General features: G+C 43.5%; 1 protein-coding gene across 1 annotated transcript; it reads left to right on the forward strand.

The window, feature by feature from the left end:
- The first annotated feature begins 9,692 nt into the window (after positions 1-9,692).
- On the forward strand, positions 9,693-15,137 carry LOC136516371 (exocyst complex component EXO84B-like). The gene is made up of 7 exons (XM_066509758.1): positions 9,693-10,147; positions 11,535-11,632; positions 12,089-13,127; positions 13,558-14,070; positions 14,196-14,384; positions 14,497-14,630; positions 14,818-15,137. The coding sequence occupies exons 1-7, from the start codon at positions 9,956-9,958 to the stop codon at positions 14,984-14,986; spliced, it is 2,334 nt and encodes a 777-aa protein (XP_066365855.1). The 5' UTR covers positions 9,693-9,955; the 3' UTR covers positions 14,987-15,137.
- Positions 15,138-15,153: the final 16 nt, after the last annotated feature.

A 15,153-nucleotide genomic window follows, 5' to 3' on the forward strand; every position in this document is an offset into this window, starting at 1 on the left:
TGAAAATTGGAACGTTTTGTGGAAATCTTTTCATTCAGTAGCTGATGTTCTCCGGACTCCAACGGATGACGGGCAATCTTGGGCTCAGTTCATTCCTCGGATTCCGACTTGTTTCCAAGAGTTCGCGAAGAAGTGCGCTCAAGTATGTACCAAGAATGTGCTGGCCCAGGTCTGGGTCCTTGCTCCAGAGGCGCCTCTGTCCAAGATAGCAGAGGAAGCTGATAGCCAAGAATACCTTGATGCTATTGAGAGGATGGAGCCTAAGGTCGAAGGTTTAGCCAGTAGGGTTGTAGACAGTCTTAACATTGATATTTCCCTTCCTGATGACAATGCCTGATCCAATTGATCAGCCTCTTGTAATATTACACTCCTCTTTAAATGAAGATTCTTTATTTTTGTTGATGTACTCTTTGCCCGGGTGTGGTCGGATTTACTTGACTTGCTGAGTACTTTGTCCCGTTTTCGTCTCTGCTCAACTCTGTGTGTTATCCTGACAAAATCCCTCGATTTGTCGAGTACTTTTCTTTTCTTCCTCTTTTGTGATCCATCGAGTGCTTTGTCCGTGCTATGACTTGTTAGATGTAGATCTTTGTGTTGACAATCTTTCGTCTGTGCTATGTAAAATGACTCGGCATAGAAAGTTGCCTTGACAAACTTCGGCAGACTTGTTAGGTGTAGATCTTTGTGTTGACAACCTTTCGTCTGCGCTATGTAAAATGACTCGGTATAGAATGTTGCCTTGACAAACTTCGGCATCCGAGTGCTTTCTTGAGTGGCGCTTGTGCTTTTCTGAGGAAAAAAGTATTCCTATCTGGATGTAGCCCCCGAGCCTCTTGCTTTTCAAAACGAAGAGCTGGAGGGTCTTTTTAAGCTTAATTTCGGTTGACTAGTTTTGGGTGTTAGCTTTTAGCTACCCTCATCGGCGGGCTCAAGCGTCTTTTCAGCTATTTTGCTCTCGGTCGGAATGTTCAGGCATGTTTTTAGCCATTTTGCTTTTTGTTTCGGGTGTTTAGCTTTTAGCTACCCTCATCGGCGGGCTCAAGCGTCTTTTCAGCTATTTTGCTCTCGGCCGGGATGCTCAGGCATGTTTTCAGCCATTTTGCTTTTTGTTTTGGGTGTTAGCTTTTAGCTACCCTCATCGGTGGACTCAAGCGTCTTTTCAGCTATTTTGCTCTCGGCCGGGATGCTCAGGCATGTTTTCAGCCATTTTGCTTTTTGTTTCGGGTGTTAGCTTTTACCTACCCTCATCGGCGGGCTCAAGCGTCTTTTCAGCTATTTTGCTCTCGGCCGGGATGCTCATGCATGTTTTTAGCTATTTTGCTTTTTGTTTCGGGTGTTAGCTTTTAGCTACCCTCATCGGCGGGCTCAAGCATCTTTTCAGCTATTTTGCTCTTGGCCGGGATGCTCAGGCATGTTTTCAGCCATTTTGTTTTTTGTTTTGGGTGTTAGCTTTTAGCTATCCTCATCGGCGGGCTCAAGCGTCTTTTCAGCTATTTTGCTCTCGGCCAGGATACTCAGGCATGTTTTCAGCCATTTTGCTTTTTGTTTCGTTAAAACAACTCGTTGAAAGTCATGACACGACATGCTGTGGATGAATATCATCTTTATTGATCATGAATATAAACTAATACATATGTTGTCGAGGAATATTGTCCTTTGTCGATTGTGAACGTTGGTCCCTTGTGGCTTGCATATCTGTTTTTTCTTGAGTTGTTTTTTACGCGTAGAATCTTCTTAGCTGGCTGATGTGCCATGTATTGTTGACTTCTCTTCCGTCTTCGGTTATTAACTTGTATGTGCCTGGTCCGGTGACTTTTGTGACAATGAACGGACCTTCCCATGGACTGAGTAGCTTATGTCGTCCGTCAGTTTTTTATATCCTTCTTAGCACTAAGTCTCTGACTTGTAATGATCGAGGATGGGTACTCTTATTATAGTGTCGTCTTAAACCTTGTAGGTATCTGGCTGATTGGAGGGTAGCGTTTACTCTGACTTCTTCTGAGCTGTTGAGTTCTAATCTTCTTATGTGTTCTGCTTCTCCTTCATCGTATTGTTCTATCTTTGGTGATGTCCAGATCAAGTCGGCAGGCAGTACGGCTTCTGACCCGTAAACTAGGAAGAAGGGTGAGTAGCCTGTTGCTCTGCTTATTTGAGTTCGTAGCCCCCATACTACTTTAGGCAATTCTTTAATCCATTTGGACCCATAGTCCACTAGTTCTTCGTATAATCTTGGTTTTAATCCGGCTAGTATGAGTCCATTAGCCCTTTCTACTTGTCCGTTGGCTTCTGGATGTGCAACAGACGCGTAGTCTATACTGAAACCACAGTCTTGTGCCTAGCTTTTGAATTCTATAGCCATGAAGGAGGAGCCTAGATCTGTGATGATTCGATTGGGCATGCCGAAGCGGTGTATAATGTCTTGGATGAACTCGACTGCTTTGGCTGCGCTGTATTTTGCGAGTGGTTTGTATTCAATCCACTTGGTGAACTTGTCGATTGCTACAAAGATGTACTTGAAGCCGCCTTTTGCTTTCTTCAGAGGTCCTACTTGATCTAGCCCCTAGCAGGAAAAAGGCTAAGCGGGTGGAATGCAGATAAGACTATGAGCTGGCACATGGGCTTGTCTTGTAAACATTTGGCAACCTTTGCATTTTCTGACAAGTTCTTCTGCGTCTTTCAAAGCGGTTGGCCAGTAGAATCCGGTGCGAAATGCTTTGCCAACCAGTGTTCTTGAAGCGGCATGATTTCCACAGCAACCTGAGTGTATTTCGTCTAGGATCTCTTTTCCTTCTTCAAATGAGACACATTTTAGGAGTACTCCTGATGATGCTGCTCTTCTATAAAGTCTATCTCCTACTAGAACGTAGTTTTTGCTTCTGCGAACAACTTGGGTGGCTTCTGCTTTATCTGCTAGCAATTTATTTTCTTTGATATAGTCGATGAAAACTTGTCTCCATGAAGTGTTGATTACCAAGATCTAAACACCTTTAGCCTAAATTTCATAGGTTGTTTCACCGGGTTGTTTGATAGAGGGAACTGATAGCTCTTCTATGAATACGCCGGGTGGAACCTTCGCCCTGTCTAATCCGAGCTTGGCGAAGACATCTGCTGCAATGTTGGAATCACGCAGGACGTGTAGAATTTCTAATCCTTGAAAATGTTTTTCGAGTTTCCGTATTTCAGCACAGTAAGCACTCATGTTTTCTTTGGTGCAATCCCAATCTTTGTTGACTTGGTTGATGACTACTGCTGAATCGCCGTATACGAGTAATCTCTTTATTCCGAGAGTAATTGCCACTCGTAGCCCGTGGATGAGGGCTTCATATTCTACTTCGTTATTTGTAGCTTGCCATAATATCTGAAGGACGTACTTGAGTTGTTTTCCTTCTAGAGAAATGAGGAGAACGCCTACACCGGCTCCGCCTAGTTTGAGTGATCCGTCAAAGTACATCTTCTAGTGGTCAAGGATTGTATCTGATAAAGGCTGTTGAATCTCTGTCCACTCGGCCACAAAATCGGCAAGGGCTTGAGATTTGATTGCTTTCCATGGGGTGAAATCGATGCTAAGAGCTCCGAGTTCAACTGCCCACTTTGATATGCGTCCCGTCGCATCTCTGTTGTGTAAGATGTCTCCAAGCAGGAAGTCTGTTACCACGGTAATCTTGTGGCTTTCGAAATAGTGGCGAAGCTTGCGTGAGGTGATAAGTAGAGCGTAGAGTAGTTTTTGTACATGCGGGTACCGGATTTTGGATTCTGACAGTACTTCACTGATGTAGTATACGGGACGTTGCACTTTATACACGCGCCCTTGTTCTTCTCTTTCTATGACTATTGTCGTGCTGATTACGATAGAAGTCGCCGCAATATATAGCATCATATCTTCGTCTTTCTTTGGAGGTGTCAGGACAGGCGACGAGGTGAGGTATTCTTTAAGTTTTTTAAAAGCTTCGTCGGCCTCTATTGTCCACTCGAACTTGTCTGTCTTCTTTAGTAGTTTAAAGAAAGATAACCCCTTTTCGCCGAGTCTTGATATGAAACGGTTGAGGGCCGCCATGCATCCTGTTAGTTTCTGCACATCTTTGATACTTCTAGGTGGGCCCATTTCTGTTATAGCTCGAATTTGTTTAGTGCTGGCTTCAATCCCGCGCTGACTGACAAAAAATTTGAGTAGTTGTCCTGAGGGAACTCCGAATACATATTTATTTGGGTTCAACTTCCATCTCCATCTCTTCAAGTTTTCGAAGGTTTGCTTTAAATCTTCAATCAGAGTGTCTGGGTTCTTTGTTTTCACCACTACATCATCCACATATGCCTCCACATTTTCACCGATTTGATCTCCAAGGCAAGTTTGGATAGCTCTTTGGTATGTGGCGCCAGCGTTCTTTAGTCCAAACGACATGGTCTTGTAACAGTAAGCACCGAACGGAGTAATGAAAGACGTCTTGCTCTGGTCTTGTTCTTTTAACGCGATCTGGTGATACCCTGAATAGCAATCGAGAAAGGATAATAATGCAGATCCTGCTATTGAGTCAACTATCTGGTTAATGCGTGGTAGCCCGAACAGATCTTTTGGGCAATGTTTGTTGAGATCTGTGTAGTCGACGCACATGCGCCACTCGTTCGTGTTCTTCTTCTGCACAAGGACCGGGTTTGCTAGCCAGTCTGGATGAAGGATTTCCCTAATGAATCCGGCTGCCATCAGTTTTGTGATTTCCTTTTTAATTGCTGCCTTTTTGTCGGGTGAGAATCGTCGTAGCCGTTGCTTTACAGGCTTGGAGCTTTCATTAACATCAATTCTGTGCTCAGCCAACTCCCTTGGGACACCTAGCATGTCGGTCGGCTTCCAAGCGAAGATATCTTTATTGTCCCGAAGAAAGTTGGTGAGCGCGAGTTCCTATTTTGCCGAGAGGTGAGCACTGATGGTTGCTGTCTTGGAGGTATCTCCAGTGCCCAAGTCGATTTGCTTGACGTCGGTTTCTTTTGGTGGTGTGATGATGCTGGGCTTTTTAGCCGGTATTTCTAATTCTTCCTGGCTCGTCTCTGCAGCAATTGTGGCTATTTCTTTTCTTCCATTGTCGGCTTGTGCTTTGGCTGCAATTTGGATTGCCTGAACGTCGCAGTCAAAAGCACGCTTCAAATCACTTCAAAGAGAAAGGATACCGTTGGGTCCTGGCATCTTAAGCAGTAAGTACAGATAATGTGGTATTGCCATGAATTTTGCCAGTGCTGGGCGTCCGAGGATTGCATGATATGACGAATCAAAGTCTGCGACCTCAAATTTGATAAACTCTGTTCGGTAGTTCGAAGGAGTCCCAAAAGTAACGGGTAAAGTAATTTGTCCGAGCGGCATGGCTGCTTTACCGGGTACTATTCCGTAAAAAGGTGTGCTTGTTGGCGTGATCATCCCGGCGAGTTGTAGTCCCATCTTCCTTAGTGTTTTTGAGAAGATGATGTTGAGTCCGGCTCCCCTGTCGATTAGCACTTTGGTGACAGTCATACCAGCAATAGTTGGATCTAGAACCAGTGGATAATGGCCTGCGTTTCCCACGCTAGTCCATTGGTCTTCTCTGCTAAATTGGATAGGATATTGTGACCAATTGAGATATCTTGGCGTAGCCAGTTCTGCTGTCATGATAGTCCGTAGTGCTAGTTTTTCTTGATGTTTGCTTCTGCAATCTGGAGCCCCTGAGAAGATCACTGCTACCGTTCCCCTGGGTTTTTGGAATCCTTTGTCCTCGTGGTTGTCTTCATCTTTTTTCTGATTATCCTCTTTGGTGTTCTCCTTACTACCTTTTCTTGTATATCGATCATTGAAGGTGTAGCAATTTTCGATGGTGTGCCTCCCATTAGGGTGCAATGGGCAACGTATGTTTTCAATGTCATCATATCTTCTGGGTTTGGAAAACTTCTTTGATTTGTCGGCCATCGCCACGGTATTGTTTGGTCTACATTTTCTTTCTTGATGTCTGCTATTTCGATGATTTTGCTTGTCCAGGTTGTCCTGGTTGCTTCTATCCGGGAACCTCTCTCGTATTTTTTCTTCTGCAGTAATCATCTTTTCCACTGTTCGTCTGAATTCTTTATTGTTTCTCGGATTTTCTTTGCAGAAGTCTTGAAATTGCCATCTAGCCATGATTCCGTGAGAGAAAGCTTCAATTACTTCTTGTTCGGTGATGTCATGCACTTGAGCCCGTAGTTCGCCGAATCGTCGATAGTAATTTCTGAGACTTTCGCCTCCCTTTTGCTTGAGTCCTTTTAGTTCTGCATGAGTGATTGGGTGTGTAATGATTCCTGCGAAATTTTCACAAAAAGCTCTTTGCAAGTCCTCCCAATTTCTGATAGATCCTGGATTCAATTTGTCGAACCATTGGAGGAGCATGACTTCTAGTGCCATGGGAAAGAACAGAGCCTTGATATCGTCGTCACCTCCGGCTAGTTCAATTGATTGCGAATATATTCTGAGCCATTGTCTTGGTTCAGTTTTACCATCATACATGGAGTGGTTAGACGGTTTGAACTTGTGAGGTAATCGTACCGATGCAAGTTTACTCGCGAAACAGGGGAATCTGTCGTGTGTTCCGGTTTCTTTGAATTCAGATTCGGCACCTTCTTCTGGCCAACTGTCGTTTTGATGGGAATAATCTTGCGAGGCTGTCTGGGTAGGCACCCTACTCCTGGTCTTCCTTGGTTGTTCAAATCGGTGGCCTTGATTATGTTCCTTCCTACTTTCTCCATCATGGCTTCCACCTGGCCCAAGTCTTTTGAAAGCGGACTTCCTTTGATTTTGATCTTTTCGCCTATGGGTTGTTGATTTGGTGGGTAGTCTTGATTGGTCTCTCTCTTCATGCGTTCTCGGGATCGTTGATCGGAGTAAGTCTTGGAGCTATTCGTACTTCTCACTGGGATGTGAAGTTGTTCTGAGTTCTTCTAATGCTTCTCGAATCTTATCGTAAGGCGTATTCGCCGTGCGTCTTCCTTCGACTTCTCATTGTGATTTTCTTCTGTCGTATTCAGCCAACTCTGACTCGTATCTGATCCAGGCTTCCCTGCGCTGTCTAGCACGGTGTTGGCGCCCTTGCTTCAACTTGTTTTTTCTTTCTCTAGCTTGTTTCTGACTCTCGGTTTCTCCATCGTAGCCCTGGGCAAAGGGTGATATGTTGGATTCTGATTCATCTGATGACCTGACATCGGGTGCTTCTGGGGGATTTAATGGTGACCGAGGATGTCGAACCATGAGTACTTCCCGTGCGTGGGCCGTTCTATTATTGGTGTTAGTTTTCATAATGTCGGAGTTGCTGATGACTTCAGTGGATGCCTCGATGTCGCAGACCGAGTCTCCTTCTTGGTAAGGTAGAATAGCTGTTGTTGTTGTGCCGACTAGTTGGGTTCTACTATCTTCAGGAACGGACCCTGGCCAATGGATGATACAGTCTTGCGATGTTATCGTTAGCACGAGACCCTCCTGGGCTCCTGTCAGTGGTATCCCAAGCATTGGATTGAAGGATCTTTCGAACTGTTCCTGATAAGATGTTGCCATGTTTAGGAGTCCAAGTGGAGGAAGATCCGACTTGTTGAAGGGATTCCGCGCGTACTCCGAGTTGTATTCTTGATAGGCCAAGGCCGAGTTCTTAAGTCCCATCGGAAAAGAACTCGGTTTTCCGAAAGGACTCGGATAGGACTCCAACTCGAATGCGGAGTTCGAATTCGAGTCGGATGCGCAAAGCTATGGAACCTGAGTTGAATCAGACACTATGAGCTGCGCGAATCTTCCGAAGATTTGATCTGTCGTGGTCGTCGAAATAGAATCGTCTTCATGGTGCTTCGAATCTTCGAGGAGGCGACTTTGGAGCTTGCCATTGTTGTCCGCCTCGCAGATCCATGTGCCGAAGATGAAAGTGGATCCCGTTGAGAAGATCATTTTGTTGAGGTCCATCGAGCTCTCGGATGCAAATTCGCCGAAAGCCCCTACCTGGCGCGCCAGCTGTCGATGTTTTACCACCGATAGCCTGCCACGGGGGTCCCCAGGGCAGTATTGTTCGGACTTCAGCGTATGCAGAACTCGATGGTAAACGCAAGAGACAAACGATTTATCCTGGTTCGGGCCCTCGATCGTAGATCGAGTAATAACCCTACGTCCAGTCGGCGTTAGCCTCTACGTTGGATTGATTATGAAGTGTCGTATCATCGTCCTTCTCCAGGAGCCCTGCCCTCCTTTATATAGTCAGGAGGCCAGAGTCCTAGTCGGTTTACAATGAGAGTTCCTAGTAGGATTACTTAATAGTACTACTACTAAGATTACATGGGAAGAATCCTAGTTAGACTAGATTTTCTTTCTCCCTTGCGGGGTATCCTGTGGGTCCCGCATCGACAGTTATTTATTTTAGGATGAAGGGAGTATTTTGTAGATAAAAAAATAAAGTGGCTCAATTATCTGGTTTTAGTTTCAACTAGAAACTCAATTATTCACCTAAACATTCCTAACTCTAGCTCTACGAATTATTTTTTGAAGGGAAAGCTCTACGAATTTTTGGAGATAGGAGTATCCAGTTATAATCATCATACCAATTTAGTTGATGTGTTAGGCTATTTTCATTGGGGTGTTTCGATATGCGTTTTTCAAAAGTGTCACATCATTTTTAGAGGTTTAGATTGATGAATGGAACAATCCTACATGACATGTTATTTAACGAGCTTGAAACTCTCACAAAATTTGAACTAAGAGTGACTTTATATAGGAAAAAAGAAGCTAAGACAACTTGCTTATCCAAAGCGAATGTCAAGTATCCGGTCCAAGGAAGTATTTGCTCCATTTGTCCTATAATATAGCTAGTTTTTTTTTAAATGTGTCCTTCGTTTATCTTGTCCCGCTACATATACGGGTGGCAGCACTTTGCCAAATTAAACATGCATGTCCCACAAATTAAACATACGTGCAGATGCGGACTGAGTAGCACTGTAGCAATGCCCCAACATGGATAGATGGGAGGTGTACGTGTAGTTTTGACGTTTCAACGTTCAAAGGCACCTAGGAAAATCAGAAGTAGCTCAGGTTCTATCCGTATCCTCTAATAAACTTTTATAAAAGCCGCAATAATTAAAGAATCCAGCTATAATAAACTTCTATAAGATATGTGGAGAGTTATTTTTAATAATTTTATATTATTATCTCTAACGATCCATACACAACCATATTCTAAGATGAACTTTAAACGATGTAAAAGTAAAAGTAGCTATATTCTGGAAGAGTATCTGGGCTTAACTAGCGCAGATACTTTTCCTTAAATAATCATCCCCTACAACTGTCAAAGTCTGTTTAGTTCCAAATAAGTCATTTACTTATAAGTTAAAAAGTAAAATAAGTGACTAATTTTGTCAAACACCACCAACTTATAAGTCACCTCTGCTTATAAGAAATAAGCTGGTTCACCCCTGCTTAAAACTTATAAGCCACCCTTTTTCGTGTGGAGCCTACATCTTTTACTTAACAAACATAAGCTTATAAATCTTCTACAACCAAATAGACATAACTTAATAAATCACCTGACTTATAAAACCAATCAAGACCCTCTGATACCACCCCCACCACACACACACCAACTGTCACTCGTAACTTTCAGCGTAATTGCTGTGCCCCTCTCTGTCTTTCCCTCTGGTAATAAAAAATTCTCAAAATAATTTGATGAACAGAACAGCTAGTAATAACTGGCAACCTTTCCACCTTTGGCAACCGTCCAACACGAGTCTCCTCTCTTCCGTTCCTTCCCTCCTGAAATTCTCCGCTCACGCCAATCGAGGCACGGAAATGTCTGAGAGCCCGAGTTGAGCAACCAGCCAAGCGAGAAATCCACTTCGAAAAGCTTCTGGATCTCCCGAACGGAGGCGGGGTAGGGAGGGGAGGGGAGCACGCCTGGGCTCTCCGCCTGCGGCCTGCGGGTAGGGTTTCTCTCTCGGCCCGATGGCGTCCGCCGCCAAGTCGTCGAGGTCGCGGCCCGCCGGCCACTCCGGAGTGTTCCCGGTGAACGCGGCGGCCGGCGCGGGAGGCAGCGACGGCGGGGTGCAGCTCGCGGACAAGCTCAAGATATTCAAGACCGACAACTTCGACCCCGACGCCTACGTGCAGTCCAAGTGCCGCGCCATGGACGAGAAGGTGAGGAACTCGTCCGCCCCGGAAATTTGCCTCCAGTGGTGGCGGAAGGGTCGCGTCTTCTTTCGCTCAGAAGTGCGAGGGGCACGGGGTTCAGGGGTGTTCGACGCGTTTTGAGTAGTTTAGTGCGAATTTGGAGTGATTACGATTCAATTGTTGAGAATTTTTTGTTGGTATAAATCGCTTTGGGTTTAGGTTACATATGCAAAATTTCTAACAAAGTTACTATTGCACCGCGTAGACTGGAATTAGTTTCGATGATGGATTTTTGGTGTTGCGCCTTTTTGCTGGAGCATGGAGGAAACAGAGCACTGGAGCAGAGTGTGTAGAGATGCTATTTTTGGCTTCCATATGTGGGCATGTAGTTTTGTTAGTGTTTCTGATTATACCTCTGTCTAATCTAAATCTTAAATGAAAACTCGAGCGGAATTGTGGTGGCCCTGTCAGTGAAATTGATCACATATATGCTCAAGTGAAACCTTCTTTTGTTAAAGGGAAAAACAAACAAACGAAACTTTGAACCCTGTAGCATTTTAAGAGTATTTTTTATCAAATTTCTTCCTAGAATCCTAGGAAGTGCATTCTGAGAGACACATAGTCCTAGTTCTAGGCTTCTGTTTCCCTTGGTGTCAATACTCAAAAGGTTGCTCTGAGAAGTTTTTTTTTTTTTCATCATCCCTTTTTCCGTGTGTATTGGATAGTTCTTACGTGACTATGAAACATTCAATAAGTGGAGATTTGCATGCTAAGTTCAGTTGATTCATTTGGTAGTAGTGATGTCTTGTCACATTTTATCAATGAGCGGGATCAACTATCAGTCTATCACTAGGTCAATCAACAATCTTGAATTTTGGAAACCTAATGCTTTTAACTGCACACAATGTTGTAGCTTTTTCCTTAATTGAGAGGCAGAGCTCCTGCCGTTTGTTTCAAAAAAAAAAAAAGTTGTAGCTTTTTGTTTCCTGGTCAAGTTTCCGGCATTTCCTGAAAGCACAAGCACAACCATCTGTAGAAATTTGTACTGGTTCTCATCCCTATTAGGGAATGCAATTGCTATACTACGAGTTCTTGTTGGAGCTTCACATGCACCGCATTCAGGGACAAGAGCCTATTTTTTTGTAGGCATAATGCACACATAGTTCCCTACATAAGCTGTGTTATATTATATACTAAATTAGGTTAAGTTAGCAATATATTTTAGCTTAGGATCTTCTTACTCTTGTGATTGTAGAGTCCACATGACTTTTTGTGCAAGCTCATGCATTTGAACTCTGGTGTTTTCTTTCTGCTTTGTATTTTTGAAGCATTTTCCTTTAACTATGACTGTGTTAAAAATCTAAAAAAAATCTTGGAAAACTGAAACAGGGTTAACGTTCAAAATTTATAACAGGAAATAAGGCACCTGTGTTCCTACCTGCAAGATCTAAAGAAGGCTTCTGCTGAAGAGATGCGCAGAAGTGTTTACGCAAATTATGCTGCATTCATCAAGTGAGAACACAATGGTCCATTTCAGCCTACATGAAATTTGTACTGGTGGGAGTTTCCAATAAATTGCTTAGAAATGTTCTGGATGGCATTTTTATATATGATACTACAGGCTATCTGTTGCCTATTTATTTCTTTTCCACCTTCGGAACATGGATGTTCCAACTTCTCCATTGATAATTTTTCTTGGTGATTTGAATTACTATTTGTCAAGTACCACCACCAAATAATTGATAACAAAAGGCCATCAACTAATTATCATTTCATCTTCAGAACCAGATATTGTTGCCATCTTTACATATCATGAAATTTATTGTCGTGCAAAATTGTCAGTTATATATTTATGAGATACCATGTTTTCCACATAGTTTCTATTTTAATTTGCTTCATGTACTCTTCCTTTCCACTGCCCAATTCATGAATTTGGAATACATTTATGAAACTAGTCTCCTGGTACAGAACATCAAAGGAGATATCAGACCTTGAAGGGGAGCTATTATCAGTTAGAAATTTGCTAAGTACACAGTCAGCTTTAATCCACGGTCTGTCCGAAGGGGTTCAGATAGATTCGTTGACCACAGGGCCTGAAGGTTCTGCTGAACACGACATATACAGTGTTGAAGATCAGGAGCCATCAGAAATATGGAAATGGTCCACGGATTTCCCTGACATGCTTGATGTTCTGCTAGCCGAAAGAAGAATGGATGAAGCACTGGATGCCTTGGATGAAGCAGAACGGATTGCTGCTGATGCCAAACAGAAGGGAACTCTAACTACGGCTGACATTCTGGCTTTAAAGAGGGCTATATCTGAAAATCGTCAGAAGTTGGCTGATCAGCTAGCTGAAGCTGCATGCCAGTCTTCTATTTGTGGCGTTGAACTTCGAGCTGCAGCTTCTTCTCTCAAGAGACTTGGTGATGGACCTCGTGCTCATAGTTTGTTGCTCAGTGCACACAATCAAAGACTTCAATTAAACATGCAAACAATACAACCATCTAGCACATCATATGGCGGGGAATACACTGCTTCTCTTGCGCAACAAATTTTTCCTGTTATAGCTCAGGCTCTCAACGACTCAGCCGAGGTCTTTGGTGACGAACCAGCATACACGTCTGAACTAGTTACTTGGGCTACTAAGCAGGCAATGTCATTTTCGCTGCTTGTAAAGAGGCATGCTTTAGCCTCTTGTGCTGCTGGTGGGGGCTTAAGAGCTGCTGCGGAATGTGTTAAGATAGCAATTGGTTATTCAGACTTGCTGGAAGCTCGTGGTCTATCACTTACATCAGTTCTGATGAAGCAATTCAGACCCTCAGTTGAGCAAGCATTAGATTCCAATTTGAGGAGAATTGAAGAGAGTACTGCTGCTTTAGCTGCAGCTGATGACTGGGTACTCACCTATCCAACTGGTCTACGTCCATTGGCTAGATCATCTGCTGGTAATCTGACACTCCAGCCGAAGCTCTCAAGCAGTGCTCACCGTTTCAATTCAATGGTTCAGGTAATGTTCAGTGCTTGAGCAGATGAAAAAAAAATGTTTCCAACAGTTGTAATTGCAGCCTTTCTTTTCTCAAACACGCAAGAGCTGCGTATCATCGAATTAAGAAGAAAATAATTGCAGCCTCTCTGTTATTACGCTCTCCGTATGATGCATTTTTTAACTAACTAGCTTGTCCTAACATCATATATACAAAAAAAGGAAGGAGTATCGACTGTTTTGAAACTTATAGGTTTCCTTTTTTCTTTACCCCATTAACTTTAACTATGTGAGGTGCGGACTTCAAGATGCAGATGCCATTTTTTTTTTGTAGACATACTATTAATTAGTCTTTGTACATTTTTTATGCAACATGTATGGTTTATTTCCATTTTACTCTGAGACTCAATACATTTATTTGCTTATTATATTTCAATGTAACTTTGAAATGCAGGATTTCTTTGATGATGTTGGACCACTGGTTAGCTTACAACTAGGTGGTTCCGCGATGGATGGGCTTCTGGAAATATTCAACTCGTATGTAAACTTGCTCATAAGTGCTCTACCAGGGTCAGTGGATGATGAAGTTAACTTGGAAGGTTTAGGGAATAAGATTGTTAGAATGGCAGAGACAGAGGACCAACAGTTAGCTTTGTTAGCTAATGCATCTTTACTAGCTGAAGAGTTGCTACCGAGAGCAGCAATGAAGCTGTACTCTATGAACCCGGTCAGCATGGATAGCTTGCGTAGAAGAGGTCCTGAAAAACAAAATCGTGCGGCAGAGCAGCGAGAATGGAAAAGGAAGCTCCACCGCATGGTAGACAAACTTAGAGATAGTTTCTGCAGACAGCATGCTCTAGATCTTATATTCACAGAAGAAGGTGACACTCATCTGAGCGCAGAAATGTACATCAATATGGATAATACTGTTGAAGATCCAGAATGGGTTCCATCGCCGATTTTCCAGGTATTTCCATATTTTTTTGCCATGTGATGACAAGTCATGGAAATTGATTTGTCGCATGTTGCTCCTTCCAAAATTTCCCAAGAAACTCTCGTCTTCTGCATCATCTCACCTGTAGTTCATTGCAGGAATTGTATGCAAAATTAAATAAGATGGCAAGCGTTGCAGCAGACATTTTTGTTGGTAGGGAAAGGTTTTCTACGCTGCTTATGATGAGACTTACGGAGACAGTCATGCTTTGGCTCTCAGACGACCAGACCTTTTGGGAAGAGATTGAAGACGGACCAAGGGCTCTGGGTCCACTTGGACTTCAGCAGGTAATCTCCCTTTTAACTTCTCGTGTGTGTTTCTTCTCCATTTCAGTTTGCAAAACCTCCCAGACCTTTGCCTGACAGCTAACATTCCCTTTTACTTTACATTCCTTTTCAGTTCTACCTGGATATGCAATTTGTCATCCTTTTTGGGCAAGGGCGTTTCTTATCTCGGCATGTGCATCAAGTCATATTGGGCATCATTGATAGAGCGATGAGAGCATTTTCTGCTACGGGGATGGACCCTGATAGGTATCAGTGTTTTTCTTGGTTCATCACATCAGTTTCATCCTTGTCGTGCTCAATAAATTATTTCATTGGCTGCTCTCGGTAGAAGCTATGCAGTATTGCGTTGTAAGGTCCCATATACCTGCTTGTGAGGGCACGGACGCACGGTAACCTTGAAGTTGAAACTAATGTGCTCAATTAATGTCTGCAGGGTCCTTCCAAGCGACGACTGGTTCATCGACATTGCCCAGGAGAGTATCAGTAGGATCAGCGGTAAGCCACGATTCGCCAATGGGGACAGGGAGAGGGAGGTGAGCAGCCCCACAGCCTCCGTGTCAGCACAGTCCGTGTCGTCAGCTAGATCTATCGGCAGCTCCTAGCGTGCAGCGTGCAGTGTGCAGGTGCAGGATAGACGTGCAAAGTTTTTGTATCGATACTGTAGAACTTTGTTTTGGATGTGTTTGTGCTGGTATATATGTGTATGCATAGGCCAAGAAAATTCTTGAAGCTGGTTTTGTTGATTTGTTCTGAGACTTTGGGCCGGTCG

This window comes from Miscanthus floridulus, chromosome 2 (assembly GCF_019320115.1).
Source record: "Miscanthus floridulus cultivar M001 chromosome 2, ASM1932011v1, whole genome shotgun sequence".
Taxonomy (NCBI): Eukaryota; Viridiplantae; Streptophyta; class Magnoliopsida; order Poales; family Poaceae; genus Miscanthus; species Miscanthus floridulus.

Excerpts from the sequence above, each read along its gene's own strand:
- LOC136516371 (XM_066509758.1), top strand. The coding sequence starts at position 9,956 with ATGGCGTCCGCCGCCAAGTCGTCGAGGTCGCGGCCCGCCGGCCACTCC. Across the intron at positions 11,633-12,088 it reads AATTATGCTGCATTCATCAA|AACATCAAAGGAGATATCAG; the intron begins GTGAGAACACAA and ends CTCCTGGTACAG. Across the intron at positions 14,071-14,195 it reads TTCCATCGCCGATTTTCCAG|GAATTGTATGCAAAATTAAA; the intron begins GTATTTCCATAT and ends AGTTCATTGCAG.